Below are 24,984 nucleotides of genomic sequence, written 5' to 3' on the forward strand. Positions count from 1 at the left end.
ACTAACGGTGTATTTCAAAATAGCTCGCAGAGAGGATCTGTGTACGTTCCTCAAAGACATGGTCAGTACCCAAGAGGAAGAATAGCCAGTTACCCTGATCTGGCTATTATACACTGCATGCATTATGGAACTGTCACACTGTGCCCCATGAACGTGTACAACTACTATGTGTTGATTAAAAATAAAACATAGCTCAGTGATACAGTGCTTGCCTAGGGTGCATGAGGCCCTAGGTTCTATCCCCAACATGGCAAAGAACTAAATGTATTTTTTAAAAGTCAGACTGCAGGCTGGGATGTAGTTCACTGGAAAGATGTGTACTTAGAGCATGCAGTGAGTTTGATACCCAGCACTATGAAAATAAAAAAATTAAAGTTAAAAAGGCAGGGTTGGGGATACAGCTCAGTGGCACAGTGCCTGCCTGGCAAGCATGAGGTGGTCAGTTCAATTCCTGGTACCAAAAAAAAATTTAAAAAGCAGATCAGAAAACTGTATACATACTTTGATCCCAATATTTTTAAAAGTATACATTAATCTTATAAAAACTAATATTTATTGAGAATTTATCAAGTGCACGGCACTGCCCAGATTCATGTATACCATCTGCATATCATCTACATAGCTATTCCTACATGTATCATTTCTAGCTATGACATTTTAGGACAGGGAAATTTATTATCCTTTTTTTTTTTTTTTTTTTTTTTAAGTACTGAAGATTGAATCCAGGGTCTCATGCATGCTATAAAAGGCCTCTACCACTAAGCTATACAAACTCATCCCTTTTTATTTTATTTTGAATAAGGGTCTCATTAAGTTGGCCAGGCTGACCTGGAACTTGGAATCCTCCTGCCTCAGCCTCTCCTGGGTATCTGGGATCATAAGCATGTACCACTTTGCTCTTCCCACTCCCTGCCCTACAGCTTTCCATGCACAGAGAAAAGACTGGAGGCTGCCTATGGTGACAGTGGTACACTGGGGCAGCTTAGAAAAGACCTGAATTCTCCTCTTTGCACGTGTTCCCATCCCAAATTCCCTATAGGACCATCTATCTATCTATCCATCCATCCATCCATTAATTTATGTGTGTGTGTTTGTCTGATTATCAATACCAAAGCAGTGACTTATTAAAAAAAAAAAAAATCAACATTTACAGAATTTTGGTTTTTTTTTTTTAAATTTTGTTTGTTTGTTTGTTTTGAGACAGGGTCTCACTCGGTAGTCCAGGCTGGCCTCAAACTCAAGGCAATCCTCCTGCCTCAGCCTCCTGAGTGCTGGGATTACAGGCATGTGCCACCATGCCCAGCCCAACATTTACACACTGAAAAGTTCCTATAATCTCGACAGAGATAAAATATTTAAGACTACAGAGCTCCAAGGTGGGCCTGGTGGCGCACACCTGTAATCCTAGCACACAGGAGGCTAAGGCAGGAGAATCATCGAGTTCCAGACCAGTCTGGGCCACAAAGTGAGCTCAAGGCCAGCCTGAACTGTATCAAGACCTTGTCTCAAAAAGATAAAAAAAAAAAAAAAAAAAAAAGGACTATATAGCTCCAGTGTATTTACTGAAATAAAAAGCATGTGTAAACTGTGGGTAAACACAGCTGTAATCCCAGCACTCTGGGAGGCTGAAGCAAGAGGATTGCAAGTTTAAACCCAGCCTAGGCAACTTATTGACTTAAGTGAGACGCGTGTTTTAAAAAGATAATGTAAATAAAAATATACAAATCATTTTTATGTAAAACTGTTCCTCAGTATCCACATAAGATTAGTTGCAGGGCCACCCCCTCCCCCAACCTGCAGTTGCTAAGTCCTTGGATAAAATAGGGTCTGTAGTATTTACATATAACCTGCACTCGCCTCATGTTCTTCACATCATCTCCAAGTTACTTACGATACTCACTATAATGTAAGGGCTACGTAAATACTTGTTATGCTGTATTAGTCAGGAAATAAGGAGAACAGAAAAACTTTACATGTTTGGTACAGATGTAAATAAAAAAATGAGAGAGAGAGAGAATGAATATGAAAATTTTGTGTGTGTTGGTAACGGTATCCAGGACCTGGAGCACAGTGAACACATTTTATTACTGAGCTACTCTTCCAGCCCTTGATAATTTTTTTTCCCTGTACTGAGGATTGAATCCAGGGCCTTCACAGTGAGCTGCATGCCCCGTCTTTTTTTATTTTTCACTTTGAAACAGGATTTTGCTAAGTTGCCCAGGCTAAGTTCAAACTTGTGATCCTCCTGCCTTGGCCTGAGCTCCAGACTATAGGTATCACTAGCACACCTGGTGAGGTGTAGGTATCACCAGCACACCTGGCCTACCCAGGAATACTTCTGATCCACAGTTGATTAAATCCAAGAAGGCAGAACCTGAGGTTGTAGTAGGTAGACACACTTGCTGCTTATTTTTAAAAATGTAATTAGATCAAACATTCTGCTTTGTGAGCCTTTTGTCCCCTTCACTGCACTGCTTGTCCCTTGAGGCAGTCTTGCTAAGTTGCCCAGGCTCATCTTGAACTTGTGGGTTAAGTTTCTTCTTGCTTCAGTCCCGCAAGTAGCTGGGGCTACAGGCACGCGCCATCATGCCCTATTACGGATCCTACACCTCTGCAAGAGATTATACATTTTCAGCGAGGTACAGTGATGTACACCTGTAATCCCAGCATTTGGGAGGCTGAGGCAGGAGGATCACTACGAGTTTAAGGCCAGCTTGGGCTACATGGTGAGACCTTGTCTCCAAAAAAAAAGCTTTTCTACAGCTTAATTTTCAATAGCTAAAAGAGATTCTATTGTATGGCTGCACCATAACTTATTTAATTAAGCCTCTAGTGGCATATAACCACTTGGGTCATTTGTATTTTCCTGCAACTACAAATACTGTTGCAATGAATACTTTTACACTTACCTTTCCATACATGTATAAATGTCATGTGTTACTTGGAGAATAAAGAAAAAAACTACATCCAGTGTAAAACGCATACTACATTACACACACACACACGTGAAAGCAGGGAAGTTAGGATGTAGAAGACACGAGAATCACTAATAAGCCAAGACACAAGGGGCACCATCCAGACATCGCCAGGCATCACAGCTGGTTCACTGCAGCCAGGATAGCTTGGCTGAGCACCTGCCTGGCCTGCTCCGGCCCAGGTTCCAGCCCAAATGCAATCAATTAATCCACCAACGGCAAACCTGCTACTCCATGCGCACCCCTCTCTTCCTGGAGCCCCACCCCACATCAAGCTCCCACCCAAGGTCTGCCATCCCTAGGTGGCTCTCGGTCAGCAAGGCGGTGAACGGCCACACCAGGGGTGACTGACATTGGGGCGGCTGGTGTGAGAGGGGCACTAACCCCCTCTACTGTCAAAAGGAGCCAGTGTGCTCCTACAATGCAGCAAGTGAGAGCCTGGGGTGCTGAAGTCCTGAGCGGTAAAAACTGTCCCTCCCAAAAGGCCAACAGTGCCCCAAGGACCTGCAGTAGCCAGGGCAGGCTGGCACCCACAGACCTGGAGTGGGGCATGAGAAAGCAAAGGCCCCACCACAGGCCTGGGGTCCCAGGGGCATCCCTCCCCCATCACAGCCACCAGCGGGCTTACCAGGAAAAAGGCTCCTCCTAATTACAGGCTGAGCTGCCTTCCCTGGGCTGTCACCGAGGCAAGTGAGGCAGGGAGCTGAAAAGACTCCAGGAGCCGGCAAACACACTGCTGCACCTCCCCCGCCACCACACGGTTTCCTCATCTGCTAAACAGGCATCCTCGCATCCAGCTGTGAGACCAAGAACTGCTCCGGGGTGATAAGGTTTCTTTGATTCTTTTTAGAACCAACCAGAGACCCCTGGTCACTTGACGAAGTTTTTTTATCTCCAGCTCCCTATTCCCACTGGCTTCATGACTCGCTGCTCCCACAGCTCCCCACTCTGGCACAAACACAGGCTGCTCCTCTTGCCTCTCACCTCAGGGTATCTGCTGGTGCTTGCTCCTTCGCCCTCTTCTGGGCCTCAGTGATTCTCCTAGGCAGTACAATGATTCGTTTCTCTGTCCAGTGCAAATCCTCTCTCTCTCCCAGCCACACTAACCCGGAGGGGAAGGGGACTTCCATTTCATTCCAGGTACACCCTCCATGCCACAGAAGACTGACTACAAGCTTAGCCTATCAGAGAACTCCTCTTTAGCGGGCCTCATTGACTGGCCCAGGGAGCACCATAAGCCAAGCTGGGTCAATCAGAACTGTCACTGAGATCACTGATGCAAGACCTCCACTGGTAAGATTTTGGTTCATCCTTGAAGTGATAATGCTAGAAAACATAAAACTGCATCTTGCCAGAAGCTTCCAGGAGAAGCGCTGGTGTGACAGCGTAACCAACACGCACAGAAAGGTAGAATCTAGAGCCATGGTCTTGGCAACATTTGTATTTCAGGTTCCAACTAATCATGAGGCCCAGTGATCCCTCCCCCAATTTGGTTCTGTTGCTATTCACCTTCTCCTGTCAGCCTTCAATCATAGAAGATCAGTCTTTACCACTTAGCACTGAGAGTCAAGGAGAGTGAGATACAGCCAGACGCCTTGGTTTGGGCCCCAGCTGTTCCCTGACAGCTGTGTGACAATGGGCAAGTTAATCAACCTCCCAAGTACCCATACCCCTCCTTCTGTAACATGTTACCAGTGGCCTCTGAGGATTAACTGAGTTTATACCGTACCGACCAAACACTGCTCCGTGCTTGGTACCTACAGTAGACCCCCTTCCTGCAATTCACTTTCTGTAGTTTTAATAAGCCATGGTCAATCAGAAGTAGTACTATCTGCCTTGACTCTTTCAAGAGGTAGAGACCACGTTCCCATGGCTTTTATTACAGGACACTGTTATAACAGTTAGTTCTATTTTATCATTTGTTATTGTTAATCTCTTACTGTGTCTTATTTATAAATTAAACTTTATCATGGGTATATAGAGTATGTACAGGAAAAAAAGCATATATACAGTATGGTACTTTCTGGTATTTCGGGCAGCCACGAGGGGCTTTGAAAAACCTCCCTTTTGGAAAAGGGGACCCAGGACTTCAGTGCGCTGGGACAAGAACCAGGAACCCTGACCAAGGTTGGGGGTGGGGTGAGAGGCAGGTAGCTGGCTTCTGGCTGCCCACTGCCAGGCCTCTTACAGCCGAGGGCTTCAGGAGCCAGGGGTCCTAGAGTCGACACAGACTAGGGCAGTAATGCTAACGGTGGCCGTGACTATTTATTACTGAATACCCCCTGTGTTCCGGGTCCGAGCTGGGCACTTGGATTTTTAGACCTATACTGGAACTCTAAAGACCCCAGAGTTGGAAAATTCACCTTCCATCTTAGGAGAAGCCCCCGGGTGAGGAACCCTGGCATCTTGGGCAATGGAGACACTCCACCTCACAGCAATTATTCTGGGACATTCCTCAGCTCATTCCTCAGCCCTCAGTGCAGGAACAAAGTTTCAAATTTGCTGGGCCTCTAGGATGTGCCAGGCACCAATAAGACGTCTGTCTGTGTAAGTCATTCTACCAAACTGTTGTACTCAGTGAGGGAGAGGAACCCAAGACTCAGAAAGGTTAGGTGACTTGCTTTGTGTCAGTTCCAGGGCAACCCAAACCGTTAAGACTTCAAAGTCTACTCCCCATGAATGTCCAAATATCTCAGTCAACAGACACTCTCTCTCTGCACCAATGATTCGCACCCATCAATTCAGAATTGCTCAGAGCTTGTGCTCTAGCTGACAACAGTCAAATGAATCCCAGAGGGAGGTGGAGATCCCAGACATAAGTAAATATTTAACACAAGGAGCAAAATGCTTAGAAGCGAGAGGAACCCCAGCCCCTGCTTCCATGTCATGGTGCCTTGTAGTCCATCCCATTGTCCCAAAAGCCCTGCTATTACAAAGTAGGGCTTGAATGGCTAAAATGTGTCCGCAGATCCCAGAGCAGAAGTTGCAGAGAGAAACACCTGCAGAGCACTTCTCTTATGCAGCCCTGAGTTGCATAAGGATTTGGTGGGGACTCCAGGACCCCAGACAGTCCTAAGAGGAGGTAGGAACAGGTCAACAGATGCCACCCAGCCTGCCAGGTCTGCGACACTGCTGCATGAGGTGCAGACTCTGAGCCTCAGTGGGGAGGAGGGTTTTCCAAAGAGAACATCAGGCCGCAGCAGGATAGGAGTCCACACCACGGCTCCCAGGGCTCAGCAGGAATTGTGCAAATATTTACACACTCAATGCTCCCTGCACTTTTTTTCTTCAACTAGCTTCCTGGCTTTCTCAACTGGCCAGTTCAACACGCCCCTCCGCCTTGTCCCGCCCTCCACCAGTCTGAGTGGGGTTCACACATTGCTCAGCAGGCCAGAGCCCTCTAGATTTAGGGTGCAACTGGGCAGGAGGCAGGAACAACAGCACAGAAAACAGGAAGCCCACCGTGCTTATCTCAGCCAGCAGCTGCTGAGGCGCTGCAGCCTCCACCCCTCTCTCACCAGGCCTCAGTGTGGTCCTGGCCCTGGCCGTCAGTGTCTGCTTCTCCCACTACAGCCGAGTGCTCCCTCTGGTCTGCCAGGCTGCATGTGACTCTCCTGCCCCTGACACCCGCTGATCCAGCCTCCTGGCCCACTCCCTGGCCCCAGGAATGAGGCAGTTCGCCGGCAGCTGTGGAGTCCGGAAAACCAAACTCAACTACTCTTCCCGCCTCCTGGTAGGATCTTGGGTGCCTCATTTTACATTGGGCCTCTGCATCCTCACCTGTAAGATGCGCACAGTTCCCACCCCTGGGATTGCTTCCTGTCGTGTGATACGCACAAAGTGTCTTGTCTAATGCCTGACACCAAAGGGGACTTCATAAAATCAGCACACGCGTGGAGTTTTCATTATCTTTCTCCCTCCGATACTTTGCTATTTCTCATCCCATGGCTGTACCCACGGGTTCTTTCTTCCTGGACCACCCTGCCCAGCCATGTCTCACCGGCAAATACCTAACCATCTTTACTATGTAGTCCATTTTCCTTCATGGACAGTTTCTTTTACGCTCGTAACTCCCAGGCCTGGGCCGGGGAACAGAACTCCCGTCTCCGACACGCCCTGGACCAGCACCTGCTCCTTGGTCAGTGGCCCAAGGGTTCGGCCCTGGCTCTGTCCTTGCTAGCTCTGGGCCCTCAGGGTGGAGATGCTGAAAGCTGCCCTCGCAGCGCACAGTGAACATTCCCATCACCACTCGCACTACTACCCCTGCAGTTTGCAGTCACGGGGCTCAATGCCGTACGGTTCTTCGTGGACATAATTAAAATGTTCCTTAGAGACATCAAGGTGGTCCCTAGACAAAGTATCGAGAGTGACACTTCTGTGTTGAAAGGATGAGACTGAGCACGTGGAGGGGCAATGCATGAACTGTTCACCCATCACACATGGAAATCAAATGCACAAGGAGGGGAGAAGCGGCTCTCTCTTGTGACAGATAGATGTTCTCTTCAAGTTTCTACCTCCACGCATCCTTCCACCATGCAGAGGCACCTGGGGTGACAACCTGGCCACTTGGTGGACATTTCCAGATGAGACTGGACCACTTGCTAACTTTCTCCTTTTAACCTTCATGCGCTACATGGGCTGTGTACAATAAGCATGTGTTTTTCACCGAATGATAACCACCCTGACGCTCTAGGAGCCCCATGCAGGAGAATTTACGATGCAGAAGTAAAGATAAGGGGAGTCCAAGGTGCATGTCTCGGCATGGATGGGAGCCAAGGGCACATCTGTGTTAACTAGGCTGAAGAACTTACTGAGGGCACAAAGAAAGAGACAATAAAAAAGACAGGGTTTCGATACACTACTGGCCTTCTGACTGTATTCACACGGTTCTACCTTTGTGAATCTGACCAGCTAAGGGTGAAAAGTATGCAGGGGAAAAGGGTAGCACTCCTGGCATCTGATTGGGCTCACTTTCCACTGCGGGTGTTGCACTGTGCCTGTAGGGTGCTCAGTTGCACCTCTGGCCTCTACCCACCCCTAACCCCAAGTTGCCCGCAGACATTAACAAATGTCCCCAAGGAGCAAAGTCACCTAGGCTGAGAATCACTCACGGTCCAGGGCTGGAGGGTGGAGGACCGTCCATCTCCTGCAGGCCACAGGAGGGAGGACCAAGGCCAAGTTCCCTCTCACTGCAAGGGCCAGGCCACCCCCTCCCCCAGCCAACTCCCGCAGGTGGGCACTGTGTGGCCCTGCCTTTCCCAACTGGTCACCCAGTGGCCACCCTTACCCAGTCTGATGTCTCCCTCCAGGGTCATCAGCACATTGCCAGCCTTCAGGTCACGGTGGATGATCTTCTTGTTGTGCAGAAAGTTGAGGGCTTCTAGCATCTGGCGGCAAACGACCTGGATCTGGGGCTCGGTGAGGCCTCTGTCCAGCTCTGGAAAAAGTTGAGCAAGCACTTACTGTGGGCAAAGGAATTGCAGGCACTTGACCTTATTGACCCATTTTGTCCCGAACAACTCTATGGAGCAGACAGAGTTATCACCCCATCTCACAGATGAGGAAAACAAGGCTCACAGAGGTCACTTGCTCAAGGCCGCAAAGTGGGGAAGGCACAGATCTGAGATTCAAACCAGAAAGTCTGGCTTCACAGTTTAGGTTCATAAACACAACCCCTATAACATGAAGAGATCCACTGTGTCAGCAGACACAGACTGTCTTACTAGGTTTTCCACTGCTGTAACAAAATACCTGACACCAGGTAACTAATGAAGAATAGAAATTTATTTGGGTTCAGGGTTCTGGGGGCTGGGAAGGCCAAGAACATGGTGGCAACGTGTGGTAAGGCCTTCTTGCTGATCATGATGCAGAGGAGGGCATCACATGGCCATGGGTATTAGAGATCAAACCCAGGGCCTTGCACATTGCTAGGCAAGCATACCACCACTGAGCTACACCCCAGTCTTCCTCTTCCTCTTCTTATAAAGCTCCTAATCCCATCACAGGGGCCCTATTCTCACGACTTCACCTAACTCTATCTACCTCCCCAGGAGCCACCTCCAAATGCCATGAACATATGAGCCCGGGAATTAAGTTTTGAACACATGAACTGTGGGGGCCACATTTAAACCACAGCACCCTGTGAGTGCTTTTCAGGTGTCTTCAAGTCTGTGCCTGGTGTTCGGATGCAGAGAGGGACATGGGCATGGTGAACGATGCTCAGACACTTGAGCTAGGCCTTGAGGGAAGAGAGGAGAAAAAGCGGGACAAGGGCAGCCCAGGTCAAGACCAGCAGAAGCTCAGCCTGGAGGCAGACATGAGCTGGTGTGCTGAGGAAACATCTGTGCCTGCCTCTTACAGTGGCCAAGAATCCACCAGGTCCAACGCTCTGCCAGATCCCCTGGGAATGGTCAAAATAAACACACAGCCAGGGCTGCAGGTGCCAAGCACACTGGCCTGAGAAGCCAGGCCCCAAGCAGGGCTCCTGGACCAGCGCCCCTCTCTCTGAGGTCCACAAGCTGCTCCCTTCCGTGTGTCCTCAGCCGGAGCCAGAAACCACGCCCTGCCCTCAGCAGCTATGTGGCTCCTGACAGGTGGCTAAGTGCTCTGGGCCTTTACTTCCTAGTCTACAAGATGCAGTGATTGCAACTTATAAGGCAAGGTTCTGTGCATAAAGCATGCGCATTTTTCAGGGTGTCAGATAGGCAATAAAAAGTGATTACTGAGGCCAGGAATAGTGGCACACGCCTGTAATGCCAGCACTCGGGGGCTGAGGCAGGAGGATCACAAGTTCGAGGCCTGCATGGGCTGGACGGTGAGTTCAGGATCAGCCTGGACTACCTCGTGAGGACCTATCTCACAAAAATGACTATTACACTGTTTCTGAAATGAGTCCAGGGCTGGAGTATCAGCAGCAATTTTTTTTAAAACATGTTTAAAAATGTGACTTATTCATGTCTGATCTAAGATTAAAAAAAAACAATAAAAATAACAATGCTATGCTACAGATAATTATGATCTAGTCACCACCATTTTTGCGCCCTTATAATGTGCAAGCCATCAGACGAAAGACTTAGTGCGTAAGCTCGCTGAAGCCCCACACTAACCACAAGCCCACGGGACGATTCACGCCTCAAAGCCAGGCTTACTGACGTACAATTTACATATGGTGAAATTCCCCTTTGTTTGAATGTACAGCTCTATAAACTTTAACACACATAACCCCCATCACATTTTAGCTCCAGCAGACTTCCATCATTTCCTAAATTCTCCCACGCGCTTCATCGTTAAAACTTCCTGCCCCCTCCGGCCTCTTAGTAATCCCACGTTTGAGTTCCATCCCCATTGTTCTGCCTCTTCCTAGAATGCCATAAAACTAGACTCATAATACAAAGCCTTCCAAGACCCAAATTTTTAAGTACGGTTCTGACTTACAGAGCATTACATGAATACCTTCTCCTTACTTTTTAAAAAGTACATCAACCAGTGGTTGTACGTATAGCTACTTAGAAGCTGGGGCAGGAAGGTCGAGAATTTGAGGCTAGCCTGGGTAATTTCGAGAGGTCTGTCTTACACTGTGAATTTTAAAGAAAGGGCTGAGGTGTGATTCAGTGGCCGAGTATTTGCCTGGTATGTGTGAAGCCCCAAGTTCAGTCCTCAGCAGTGTAAAAACAAAACAAAACAAAACGTCACCGCTAAGTCTTGGTCCCTTCTGACGCCACCTCCGATCCCAGCCCTGACCTTTGACTAGATGAGGGTTTACAGCCCAAATGCTTTCACACCAGGCGCGGTGTGGCCAGTCATGTCCTTCCCAACCTGAACAGCACAAGGTGTCAGACTAGAACGGACGCACAGTGACCAGACACATGGGATTCTGTCCACCTCACAAAAGGGCCGGCTAGAAACAGACAACTGGAAATGGACCCCAGGTCTCCAGACCACTGCCCAGGCTGCTCCCAGCCCCCAGACAACGGCAAGGTGGAGGAAGGGCAGGAAGCCCCTAGGCAGGGCAGGTGCCAGTGGGAGGCCAGGCAGGCACAGAGCTGTAATTGGGACACAGCTCCTTCCTTGTCAGGTGACTCTACCCAGCTTCTCACACCTTGATTTCCAGGGAGTTTTCTCCAAAACCCAATTTGAAAATTTTGGCTCCTTAATCTCTTGTGAGTCTCAACTCATACAAAGCTATCAGTTTTATTTGTTGGACTCAGCCTCAAGGACAGAGTCTGTTGACACGGCCAGTATCTTCTTTCCCGTTGTCATTTACCTGCCTGTGAGAATTGGGAGGGGCCCAGGGCTCTGCAGTTGGGACATTCCCAACTGGGACATTCCCTTGAATCCATATGGTAAAGGCTTGGTCCTCAGCTTTGCACTCAGGGGGAATGGGGACCCTTTAAGGGGCGGGGCCTCGAGGCTGTAGGTCACTAGGGGCGTGTCCTTGAAGGGAGAGTGGGTACTGGTCTCTTCCTGTTTTTCTTTCTTAGTCATGAGGTTACTGCTGCTTCTGCCAAGGGCTCCCTACCCCACCATGATGTGCTGCCTCCACATGGGCTAAAAGCAACTGGGCCAACAGACCAGGAACTGAAACTTCCAAAGCTGTGAACCAAGATAAACCTTTCCTCTTTTTAATTTTCCTCTTTGATTTTCTTAGGCATCTGTTATAGTAACAGAACAATGGCTACCACAGGGCTCTGCAAGGAAGGCCTGTGGGTCCAGCATTTCTCTGGCTCCTGCTGGGGATGATCTGCTATAAATGTGAAACAGCCCTGAGATAAATGGGCAGAGGGGGAAACTGGACAGATGGACAGGTTTTGTACATTATGCTGGGGCTCTTTTCGTGAGCCATTCTAGAATCCCAGGCTTGCCATCCACCTTCCGTGGACCTGACCCGTGGCCACTCCTCACTCACTGCCCTGAGGGCTGGCACAAGCAGGGAGTGATGCGGGACAGTGCTTAGGAGTGAGTGTCACCCAGACCCGGATTTGTATCTCAGTTCTGCTCTGCGACACGGCAAGTTTCTTCTTAACCTCCAAGTCAGTCTGATTAAGAAGAAAATATAGCAGTGCCACATGCCTATAATACCAGCACTCTGGAAGGCTGAGGCGGGGGATCTCAAGTTCAAGCCACCCTACAACTTACTGACTTCGAGAGACCCTGTCTCAAAATAAAAAAATCAAGAAAGGCCTGGGGATATAGCTCAGTACAAAGATCCTGTGTTCACTCCTCAGTACTTGAAAAAAGAAGAAGAAAACACAGGGATACTCTTTCTGATTTTATACCTGAGGTTAAACGAGGATAGTATATGAGAAAACACTGACACAATCTGGCACGCAGCAACTGCTCACAGAACTGCGGTTTGGATGGGATTTGAGGCTGGTGTGCTGGAAAAGCTGGGTTCGCAGTGGAGCCACGTTCCAGAGAGGTGGAGCCTAGCACAGGTAATTAGGAAATGGGGGCGTTGTCTTCGGAAGGGACTAACCCTTGGATGAAGGAGTGAGCCGGGTCTTAGAAGAGCCAGTTGTTATACAAAGGGCCAGGCTGTCCCTGATCGCTCCAAGGCCACCTCCATGCGGGCCCTCACCAGACACCACACATGTGGGGACAATGACCTGGGACTTTCGGCCCCCAGACCTGTGAGCCACATAAGCCTCTGTCCTTTTTAAAGCACCCAGTCTTGGGTGCTTTGTTTTTCAATAGGAAATGCACTAAGACACGAAATAACGGTTACTACTAATAACCTTATTGTCACTGTTGGTGGTGGTACTGTTCAAGCTTGCCTCAGACATCGAGATCACTACTGAGTATGTCCAAAACGGGTGGGGCACTCTAGGTCAGACGTGCCCCCAAAAGACCCATGTCGGAAACTTGATCCCCGATGCACCAGTGTTGACAGGTGGGACTCTGGGAGGCGACTGGCTCTGCCCTCCTGAATGGATTCCTGGCACTGTTTTGTGGGTGGATTGTTTCTCGCGGAGGTGGGGGACGACTGCAGCTCTCCTGCTCTCTTGCCATCTGCCATACACCACCAGATGGCACAGCAAGAAGTCTGCACACTGGTACCTGGCGTATGGACTTCCCCACCACCATGAGCCACCTTAATTTCCGTTCTTTATGATACTGTCCAGCCTCAGGTGTTCTGGAGAGCAGCAGAAAAGGATGAAGACAGCGGGGGGCCCTTTTTTGAAAGAAACTCCCTGTCAGGTGTGGTGGCACCCTCCCATAATCCCAGCTACTCAGACAGCTGAGTCAGGAGTATCTTGAGTTTAAGGTCAGCCTGGACAACTTAGTGAGACCCTGTCTTAAAAAAGAGGAGGAACTGGGCTGTAGCTCAACTGCACCCCTGGGACTGATCTCAGTACTGCACACACAGGACCTCCTAAGTGTCTCATTCTCACTCCTAAGTGCGCCGTGTGGTCAGGCAAGTGAGGAGTCACACCCATCTTACAGCCAGGGAGGCTCAAGAGGGTAGCGACCCGTGAAGCACTGGGGCCTTCGCATGGGAAGGGCTGGTCTTCCAACGACTGCCCGGCAATCTCTCCAAGAGATGACCCTTCGGGGGACACAACAGAGAGATTCTCAGAGACCACAGGCTCCCTGCAGTGGGGGAAAGGGGCCCATCCAGGAGTCTGCTTGAGGACTCAGGCCAAGCCCCTCTGCCCCGAGCCGTGCTCTGGCCAAAGAAAACTCACCCAGCATGATGGCATCCACAGCTCCCCCAGGACAGAACTCGATCATGATCTGCAGAAACACAAGGCAGAAAAGATGAGCAGGGCGCCCTGCCCTACAGGGAGAGACCCCCACAGGCCAGTGTCCCAGGGCCCCAGTCCCCAGCCTGTCCCCTTCTCCCCTGCCAACCTGTCCCTAGCCTCACAGGTGGCTCTGACACCAGCGCAGTTGCCTGAGTGCTTCATGTTTCCGAAAAAGAGGAACCAAGCTTCTATAGAAGCCTAAGCTTCAGCAAGGGCCTTCCGCCCAGACCTGCACCTGGCTGCCCGCCAGCCTGCCCACTCCAATCCACCTGCTGGCCGCCCTGCTTCCCATGCTCCACGGCCACAGCCCCAGAGGCCACCTTCCCCGCCCACATCCACTTAATTGACTATGTGACCTTGGACAAGTCAGGATCCCTGAGTCTGTTTCCTCCTCTGTAAAATAGCACATTCATTCATTCATTGAGCTGGGGTCTCACTTTGTAGTCCAGGCTGGCCTTAACTCACTATGTAGTCTGGGGTGGTCTTATCTCAAGATGCTCTTCCTGCCTCAGCCTCCCAATTGCTAGGATTAAGACATGCAGCACCACCCACCACCAAAAATGGCACTAACAAATTCCGCCTCCATCTTCAAGACAATTAAATGAGATTCCTGGCATAAAAGCACAGCATGAAAGCCGCACTATTAATACATATTTATTAACTCTCTGGCAAATGGGACACTTTTCAGCAGAAAAACGTCATACTCAGATCATGTCAGTCAGGCTGCCCACAAAAATATGCCTTCCCAGAATGACGGTTTATCAATACACCCTCAACAGCTATGAAGAGCCAGTGCGAGATACGGCCAAACCCAGGCAGGTCCTGCATCTGCCAGTGAAACCGTCCCTTGCATAACACCATTCATGACCCAAGGTCCCCACGACTCAGCCTCTCCTGGGTCAGAACCAGGAAAGCTCATGCATTTGGAGAACCTGGCTCATTTTCTCAGAAGTTCAACAGCTCCATGAACCCTTTTATTTTTACTTTTGCCTTGGCTGCTGGGAAGCTCCGAGTGAAGCAAGCTTCCTCAGCTTTGGTTTGATTCTCTCACCCTACTCATTGCTTTCAGTACATGGGTCTAGGGGATTTAGTCCATGGCTGGTCAGTAGCATCGTGCTGCAAGGGGCTTGTATTATAAATCTGTCAGTGCTGGGCGTGGTGGTGCATGCCTGCAATCCCAGAACTCAGGAGGCTGACAGAGGAGGGTTGCCATGAGTTGAAGACCAGCCTGGGCTACACAGTGAGGTCAAGGCCAGCCTGAACCACGTAATGAGAGACCCTGTCTCAAAAAAACCCCAAAATAGGGCCAGGGATATGGCTCAGTGGCACAGCACCTGCCTGGTAAGGGCAAGGTCTTGAGTTTGATCCCCAGTACTAAATAAGTAGATAGATAGATAGATAGATAGATAGATAGATAGATAGATAGATAAGGGGAAAAGTAAAAAAAAAAAAATAATCTGCTAGAGCTTGCACAGAAATTTGCAGGGTTTGGTGAATAAAGCACTAATCTCAATAGTAAACAATAAGACAGTCAGCCCTCCGGATCTCTGCATTCTGCATCCATGGATTCAATCAACTTCAGACTGAATATTCATGAAAAAGTGCATCGGTACTAAATAGATAAAGTTACTTTTTCTTGTCACTGTTCCCTAAATGGAGTAATCTGGAGGCGGCGGAATGGTACAGGAGGACTGCATAGTTATGTGCAAACACTGTGTCCTGTCACATAGCTGCAGACCTTGGTATCCACAGTTCCTGGGGCCAGCTGCCTCCTACAGGAAGAGGTGACCATAACCAGGATAATAGTAAGTGCAAACATAATAATCACTTCCATGCCTTAGGAAGTTATTAAATAGACACACGAGAAGAGAGAATGGGAATGTTTACATTCATAGGAGCACCACATTTTACACGTTATTCAATCAAAATGTGTGAGAAAACTCTTATCCTGCTGGACATGGTGGCACAGCCTGTAATCCAAGCATTCTGGGAGACTGAGGCAGGGAGACAGCAAGTTCAAGCCCAGCCTGTGCAACTTAGCAAGTTCCTATGTCAAAACCAAACTAAAAGGCTGGAGATGCAGCTCGGTGCAAAGGCTATGACTTCCCTGTACCACAAAAAAATAAGGAAAGAAAGATGGAAGGAATAAAGGAAGGAGAAAAAGAAAAAGAGAAAAGGGGCTGGGGATAGAGCTCAGCAGCACAGCACCTGCCTGGCAAGCGTGGGGTCCTGACTTCAATTCCTGGTACAAAAAGAAAAAAAAAGAGAAAAAGAAAGGACTGGCTGGAAATAATGCCCAGCTACAGATACAGGAGACCCTGTGAAGAGGACAGGGCGTCCGGCTGCCCACAGTGCTGCTGCCACAGCTTTTTGGATGCAAAGGCTCCTGAGGACAAGCGGAAGTGCAGCTGTCACCAAGCTCCCAGCACCGATGTCTGGTTCCTGAACCAGCCAGGGCACTAAGCAGCCTAACTTGTAAGTGGCTTGGAGTTTTCTCCAGACCTGGGCACCTGAAGTTTGGGATCAGTTTACTGTATCAACAAATAGCAACTGAGTCTCCACCAAAGGCCCACACTGCTAGGCACCACGGGGACCCAGCAAAGTTGCATTCAATCAACAAACACTATCTGAGCTCTTAGTCTGTGTCAAGCTTGGGGACAGAGAACCCAGGACAAATCCAACAGGCTCTTGCCCAGGACCAGCGGCAGAGGAAGACACAGAGATAAGTGGTGCAGCCCACAGGGATCACCGAACCAGGGGCCCGTGGATGCCATGATTGTCCAGACTGGAGGGAGCTACCCTGAGGCCATCCCAGAAGCATCCCGGGAGAGGTGCCACCAGGCTGGGCTCTGAAGGGAGAATTTGTTCAGTGGAGAAGAACGAGGACACTGCAGGCAGAACACGGCAAGGGCAGAAGCGGGCATCGTGGGAGAACGGGGCAGGTGGGCAGCGTGGAGCGTTCCGTGGGGTTCGGGAGGGTGGGAGGAGAGCAGGCTGGAAGGGTTGGAACTAGAGTTGCAGCATTTCAAAGTACGAGCCCTTATTCCGAGAAGTGTGTGCACATGCGCACGTGTGTAGATGCACACAGGATTTAAGCCAGGGACGCAGTGGACAGGTCTCTGCTTTAGAAATAGCCCGCTGAATGTGGACTCTTTGGAGGCTGGAAAAAAAAGGGAAGAGTGGATTTTGGACAGACAGGAAAGAGGGTACTCTGTCCTGCTACCTGGGGCATCATATGGGGGCTGTCTCCCACTCTAACGCGGTATTTCTTCCTTCCTCTTGGTGAAAAAGCCACGTGACCTTGCCGGGATTTATCCCATCCCCGGCAAAGGGAGGGGAAGGGAGAACTGGGGAGGGAAGAAAAAGTGTAGAATGCCACGCGGTCGCACTCTAGAGCCAGCTGGAAACACAGCCCTGATGGTTGCAGACACCGTCTTGCAACCACGAGGGAAACCAACATGAAGGAGAAGCTGATGTACACAGGAAGACAGAGAGAAACAGCAAACCAGAGATGGAGCCTGGCTCACACCCCACCACCGACTGGCCTTTCAGATAAAATGATGCATTTGTTTGGTTGTTTAGGTTAGCTTGACTGAGCATGTGTACTGTCTCAGGTCATTATCGGTTACCAGAAGTGCCTGCCCTCACACTTGGCAAGACACGTGGAGTGTGAGTTAGGCCCCTGAGAAGGGAGGACGAGGAGGCCAATTCAACAGGCAAGTAAGCACTTCCTGCACCACCTAGAGATCGACCCCATACTCCAGGTGGTACGGGTGAGAATGCCACACTGTGGTTCTCAAAGTTGTGTATGAGGCACAACATCCTAGAGAGTGTGTCACACACAGACTACTGGGCCCCGCGTCTGCATTTCTAACTGTGCTGGCTGCCCCCGCTGAGGTCCCCAGACCACACTTTGCTGGAGATGCTCTGCAGGGCAAGGGGCCTCCCTCCCCTGGGGCCCCACCTCTGCTCTCCCTTACAAGACTGCAGTGTGACACTGTGGTGGGGACACCTGCAGGCAAAGGGCATTGGGACTGTGTATCTGATGCTCCTGTGGCCCCACCAGCACTGCCCTTTCTCTGCTGGTCTCCGCCCAGTGCAAGCACCACCCCCCAAGCCCTGCCCCAGCCGGCTGGAGAAGCTCTGCACTTCCGCCAGGCTACAGCCTGAGACAAGGCTGAAGATGGTTCCGCTGACATCTGTATGCATTTACATAGCCTCCAGCTGTACAAAAAAAAAAAAAAAAAAACAAACAATAAACCCTGGGGGCCTGTGAAAATATGTCCAAGGAGCACTTGGGGGTTAGTGAATGTCAAATAGGTAGAGATACTACGCAAGCACCCACAACGAAAGAAAAATTAGACACACTGGACTCCATCAACAGATATTAGCAAGGATAGGCATGGTGTCACATGCCTATAATCCCAGCACTTGGGAGGCTGAGGCAGGAGGATCAACTTGAGTTTGAGGCCAACCTGGACTACACAGCTAGACCCTGTCTCAAGAAACAAACAGACTTCTAGACAAGATACAGTAAAAAAGTTTCATGACATTGGTCTTGAGAAAAGCATAAGAAACAGAATCAAAAATAAACAAATAAGGTGACAACAAACTCAAATGCTCTACATAGCAAAGAAAATAACAGAGTGAAAAGGCAATCTACAAAATTAGAAGAAATAAAGCAGGCACAGTGGTGGATACCTGTAATCCCAGTATTCTGGGAGGTTGAGGCAGGAGGATTGCAAGTTGTAGCACAGCCTGGGCAACTGAGCAACTTAGCAAGACCCAGTTTTAAAAAAGAAAAAAAAAGGACTGAGGGTATGTATACCCCAGCGTGAGGGCACTGCGTTCAGTCCCAATGCCAGAAAAAACAAACAAACAAACAAAAAAACAAAAAAAAAAAACGGTAAACCGTATGTTTAAGAAGAGGTTTATCTCTAAAATACACAAGGAACTCCTATAATTCAACATCAAAAAAACAAAAAACAAAAACTAAAATCCCAATAAAAATGTACTAAAAGCCAGGCGTGGTTGGGCACACCTGTAATCCCAGCACTCAGGAGGCTGAGGCAGGAGGATCATTGTGAGTTGAGGCCAGCCTGGGCTACAAAGTGAGCTCAAGGTCAGCCTGAACTGCATAGCGAGACCTGTGTCAAAAAGACAAAAAAAAAAAAACAAAAAAAACAATGGGTTAAGGATTTGAATGGACAGTTCTTCAAAGAGGACACAGGACTGCTAACAATACCTGATGATTTGGGCAACATCATGAATCAAGGACATGCAAACCAAAAACGCCAAGGATCACCTCACACCTGTCAGGACAGCTGTGATCAGAAAGACAGAGGACCCCAGATGCTGTGAGGGTGCTGAGGACAGTGTCCCTTGTACGCTGCTGGGAGAAGACAGAGCACGCAGCTGCTAGAGAAAGTGGCACAGAAGTTCCTCAAAACATTCAAGGTGGAACACAGGACACAGCAGTCCTATATGGTGGATTTATCTAAAAAAAATTGAAATCAAGATCCCGATGAGCTGGCAGCACTCCACGTTCACTGCAGCATTACCCATAGAAGCCAAGATATGAAAAAAACCTCAGCAGCCCCGGACAGAGGAATGCACAAAGCGAGCGTGGTCTACACAGCTGATGTAATGCTATCCCATCTTTAGAAAGAGGAATATCCCCCCATACAGGACAACCTGCAGAAATTTGGGACACTGCACCGAGTGAAATAAGCCAGATGCAGAAGGTCAGACAGGACGATGGTATTTACACGAGGTATTTTAAATTGTCCCATTCATGCAATCAAAGCGTGGGACGGGGCTGCAGGGGGCGGGTTACTAATTAGCAAGCATAAAGTTTCCGTTAAGCAAGATGAATAAGCTCCAGAGCTGTCCAGCTCCACGCCATTCCAAGAGTCAACAAAAAAGTAATGCAGGCCTCAAACTTTGTGAAGAGGGCAGATCTTGGGTGAAGGGTTTGTACCACAATAGGTTTTTTTTTTTTTTTTTTGCAGTACTGGGGATTGAACCCACGGCCTTCACACTGAGCTACTTCCCTGACCTTTTTATTTTTATTTTGAGACAGTATATCACTAAGCTGTTCATGCTGGGATCGAGTTTACAGTCCACCTGCCTCACCCTCCCAAGATCTGGGATTAGCAGCATGCACGACCATAGCAGCTCTAAAGTAAACAGAGCAGCAGGTGGGTCTGCCTGAGCTTGGACACAAGCTGCAGCTCCTGTAAGGGGCGCTTTGGTTTTTCTGTACCCCATGTCACGGCCAGGTCCTCGGCACAGCTGGCTTCCCACCTCAGTCAGGAGCTCCTGTTTCCCTGGTGACCTCGAGACACACACACACATACACACACACCCAGTGTGCCTGCAGGGGGCTGTGACAGCAGCCTGTCGGTCAGCTTCTTCTCTGGCTGGAGGCCAAAGGAAACTGGAAACCTAGGTTGACCACAGTTCTCTCCGAGTTCCAGTTAAACAGCTGTCACGACACAGTGTACTGGTTGGGGCCTTGTTACGTGATCCTGCCGGCCCATCCCTCTCTGGCCATCTCAGAATGAGTGAGTGCATCCCCCAGCACCTGCCTGCAGTGGGCACTACAGTGGCCCCTGGGAGCACAGGGGTGAAAAGACAGCCCCCACCTCCCTGGGGATCGCACCCAGGAGGCCAAGGTACTCAGCACGCCGTGACCAGCACCGTGCCTGCTCAGCTCCATCCTAGGACTGCTTACTAGCTACAGTGCTTTTGAAAATAAGAACCAGCTGGGGATATAGCTCAGGTGGCACAGCGCCTGCCTGGCAAGTGCAAGGTTCTGAGTTCGATTTCCAGTTCCAAAAAAAAAAAAGAAAAGAAGAACCAATCTGATAGCCTCTTTGAACTGACCGAGCTGGAATCTGACAATCTCTGTCCTCAAGCGGATCAACCGTTTTGACCCAAGTGGCTATCTGTGCCCAGCTGGTTTCTACCTTTCTGTGTAGCTCACAAAGGGAGCAGGGGTTGCCCGTTCACAGTCCCCTCCACGCCCTTAATCTCGCCATGAGGTATTAGCACAGGGAGTTACCTGGTTAGTTAATCTGGGCCAGCCTCAATTTTCCCACCAGGATACCTAACAATTGGAGAACTTACTCTGCACCAGGCCTTATTCAAAATGCTTTCCAGGGATTATCTCACACTTGCTGTTTGAGGGAAGGAGCTAAAAAGTGCCTGTACCTCTCGGGGCTTACTGTAAATGTAAATGTAAGCAATTATTATCAACAGTAGATGAAATTTTATTCCCATTTCACACATGGGGAAACTAAGGCTCAGAAAAACTGAGGCCAAACAGTAAGTAGCAGAGCTGGGACTACTGGGAACCTCAGTGGGCTCCAAGTCTGGGTTGTTGATCTCCCCAGCAGGGGAGATCTAGTGCGCATCCATTTGCCCCTCCTGGTCCCTCAAGGAAGGAGCCACAAAAAAGCCTGAGTCAGAGGCAGGAGTAGCGGGGCTGTGTCTCCCTGCTCGGCCCTCCCTGGGCCTCACAGGCACATACCAAGGAGGCTTGCTCACCCTGAGATAAGGGGGCCAGGACGACCCAGCCCAGATGACGGAGGCTTGGGCCACCCCCGGGCTTAGGCATTAACTTTTACAGCCTGCACGCTGCAAGGCCAGGCAGCAGGATGGGGCAGCACTGCCCGGCCCTGCCTGTCCCCAAGAGACGCCCAAGACCCACGCAGCCCAGAGAGGAGCTGGACACAGAGCGCTCTGGGCCGCGGACTCCTCACCTCCCCCGTCTTTCCTGCAGCCAAGGTACCCCACAGGCGCTCAACCAATAAATGCTGGCCAAGCCCCTGGAACTGAAATTGAGTAAGTCACACCCAGGAGGTGGGGACGCAGTCAGGATCCGCCACCTTCCTTCTGGGGACTGTCACACCCTCTTTCTGCTTTGAGTGTCTACTGTTTTGGCAGAGCTTTCCACACCCATGATGTCACTGGCAACGCTGACATTTTAGGGTTCAAAGTGACTGAAGTCACTTTATCACTGAATATGCGATTTATATGTGTAAAAGTCCATTCACTGCATCCATTCACAGAGTCTGGAGCCGCCCATCCCTCAGTATCTGTGTGGGATTAGTTCAGACACCTCCCGCAGATACCGAAATCCACAGTGCCTGGGCTCTGTATAAGATGAGCAGTATTTGAATGTAAGCTATGCATAGCCTCCTGTGCACATGAAATCATCTTTAGATAACATGTGACATCTCATACAAGCTGCATGCTGTGTAATCTGTGGCTATACCATGCTGTGTAGGGAATAATGACAGGGAAAAGTCCATACATGTTCAGGCAGGCGCAGCGGGGAACCCACAGATATAGGGCCCAACTGTACGTAGTCAGCGTTTGCTGGATGAATGAATAAATATGAATGAAATATTTCAGGAGCCTTAAGGTGTCCAGAAATTAGGGCAGAATGGCCCAAAGTGACTAATATAGCTGACAGCCAGGTTCTGTCAGCAAAGCTGGACAAAACAATGCCAGTCCCTCCCGTTACTGCCACCCACAAGAGATGATGGCTGCCATTTCAGTGCACACCCAGCCCTGTGCCAAGATTCTAGAACATTCCTTTACTTCATTCCACTAAGGACTCTCCTTCTCCCTCTTTTGCAGATGAGGAAACTGAAGCTTGGTGGGGAAGGGGCTTCCCTCAAGCTACTCAACTCATATGTGACAGACCAGGGTATAAATTTAGGTCTGACTGCTTAGACACAAAGATGGTGGAACTACTACAGACAGTTAAGTTAGGTAGAAATATTATAGGCAGTCAGACGGGGCTAGGCCCTCAAAGGAGTCGGTGCAGAAGATGAGAACACGTTACAACTGTGGCTGGAGGCCCACTCATTAAAAGTCAGGCCTCTAGGTAAAAATGGCATGACCAGACCTACATACCTCCCCGAGGGATAAACACGGTATTATAATCGATAATACTGGATCCAATAAAGTCTAGATAGGCGTCAGTCACCCACACTCATCTCTTCTAAAAAAGGTCCTGCTCTTTCTATGTAAACTTGCTATGCGAATTGCTTCCCCATTGGATCAATATTACCTAAGTGACTATACTTTTTTTTTTTTAATTAAGTTTATTGGTACATTTTAGGTATACATAATGATCACATTTATCACAGTGAATTTGTACCTGTACATGTAAATATCTTTATTCTTTTTCCTCCATTCTCTTACCTTTCCTTCAACCCCTCTTCCTCTCCCTATTTACAAAAGCTGCTGCGTGTGGTGGCACACACCTGTAATCCCAGCACTGGGGAGGCTGAGGCAGGAGGATTAATGTGAGTTTGAGGCTAGCTTAGGCTACGTTAGCAAACTCAAGGCCAGTCTGGACTATATAACAAAACCCTGTCTCAAAAAAACAAAACCAAAAAACTTTGTTTCCATTTTTTCCTGCTTTTTCTCATATTTTTTCTTTTCCCTTCCTTCCTTTCCCCCTCCCCCTCCCTGGTTCTTCTTACCATTTGAATGTTTTCTTCCTATTTCACAATACCAATTACACTTTTTGGTCCTTATTTACACTTTAGTTTCTCACAGCAGAGAAACAATGTAGTATCTAAACGTTGTACTCGTAATCTGACTGCTTTGTCCTATGTTGCACCCACCTCATGATCTTGGACACGCCTCTTGATTTTGCTCTATAAAACTTCCTTTGAGAAATGGGCTCACTGCCAACCCATTTTGGGTTCCCTCCTGTCTCTCAGGAGCTATCTCTCTTCCAGTAGTTTTCCTCCTCTTAACCTCCACTGTTTCTTAGAATTCACTCTTCAGTTTTAGGGAACACAAACTCAGCATATCTGATATGCTGCAGGTTGGGAGTAATAATATTTCCGCTATATCCTTTGAGGTCCTATATTATTTGGAGGTCCTACATCAGAACCACGTAGCTATGGGCCAGCCACTTTCCTCCTCTGGCCTTATTTCTTCCTATGGGCCCAGGGCAGAGGCTGCAGGCCGCCCCAGTCCTCCCTGCACAGAGAGACACCCAGATCATAGGCCAGGGCCTCCTCAGCCTCAACCCCACATCCACATCCATGCAGAAGGCAGAAGTTTCCGGTTACTCAACCAAAGCCTGTAGAAGGAAGTCCGTGAGGCTGCCTCCAAAAAATACAAGAGTTAACACAAAACTGTCCCAGTTTGTCAGCTGCCTGTCCCTGTAGGTGGAGTCGCAGAAGCTCCCTACCTCAGAGGCCCTGCCAGACAATACAGCCATTGAGCAGGCGGCCCACACCCACAAGGCCTCCCAGGAACGTGGCCTTGGTCGGCATCACCAGCCCCGCCCACCTGGGTCACAGAGAGCCTGGGGAAGGAGGCTGCGTGGACAGGGCAGTCACAGAAGGAAGGGCCCTGCAGGGGAGTGGTTGCTCTTGGGGTTCTAAGTCTCTGCAAGTGGAATGTGTGAGTGGTTTGGTCAGGAAAGGGGGAGGAACGTTCCTATGAGCTGGAAGTCTGTCCAGTGCTTCTGTCCGTGGGGTGGGGATTTCTCAGCCACCCCCAGGCCGGTTCACACACCAGAAGGTTCCACCCAAAAGTGCTTGCACAAGTCTCAAGGCATCTCTGGGATGGATGGAAACAAGGTACTCAAATTCCAGAGGGCCTAACTCCTTCTGACACCATCTGGCCCAGAGGTCAGAAGTGCACCTTTCGGGGTGAAGTCGCTGGAGCTTGAGTCCTTGGCAAGGTCCAGGAAATGCCAGGACCAGGGCTGGGGTCAGACACTGGTCAGATGCAAACTGGAGTCCAGCTCTAGGGGAAGGACAAGGGCAATTCCAGGTGTGCACTGACAATCTGGCCATCTGAGCACCTGGCTGGCTGGTCTTCCTACAGCCAGCTCTGCCATGCACAGTGCCAGACACAGAGGGGAATGGCTGGGGCCGCGGCCCCCGAGGAGGGGGTCAGCAGAGGGACTCGCAAACACCTAAGACAGGATGCACAGGGTCAGAGGGATCTACAGACAAGCTGCTGGAGGGGCTGCCTGGTAGGAGATGGCATTTTCAACTAAAATATATTGAAGGTTTCACAATATCAGTGCCAGTCAAGGGACAGGGAAGATTGGAACCAAGGGAGAAGAAGTGGCAACACAGGACCGTGGGCAGCGCAGGCAGAGACCACGCCTGCTTACCACAGAGCCGAGAGAAGGGCAGACCGGGGCCTGTTGCCCTGCCCTGAGATTCAGGTAGGCATTCGTGTCTTGCTACAGCCCCACAGGCAACCCCTACCCT

The 24,984-nt window shown here is 49.5% G+C and overlaps 1 protein-coding gene across 1 annotated transcript in view; it reads right to left on the bottom strand.

Annotated features, from left to right (window-relative positions):
• Stk10 (serine/threonine kinase 10) overlaps positions 1-24,984 on the bottom strand; it is a gene marked incomplete at its 5' end in the record, with an annotated part of 113,681 nt that overhangs the window by 49,869 nt on the left and 38,828 nt on the right. Inside the window, 2 exon segments of the mRNA XM_005376335.2 lie at positions 8,263-8,412; positions 13,661-13,709. Of these exon segments, the coding sequence (XP_005376392.1) occupies positions 8,263-8,412; positions 13,661-13,709 (199 nt within the window).

The sequence above is a fragment of the Chinchilla lanigera genome, unplaced genomic scaffold, assembly GCF_000276665.1.
Source record: "Chinchilla lanigera isolate Chin_1 unplaced genomic scaffold, ChiLan1.0 scaffold00007, whole genome shotgun sequence".
NCBI lineage: Eukaryota > Metazoa > Chordata > Mammalia > Rodentia > Chinchillidae > Chinchilla > Chinchilla lanigera.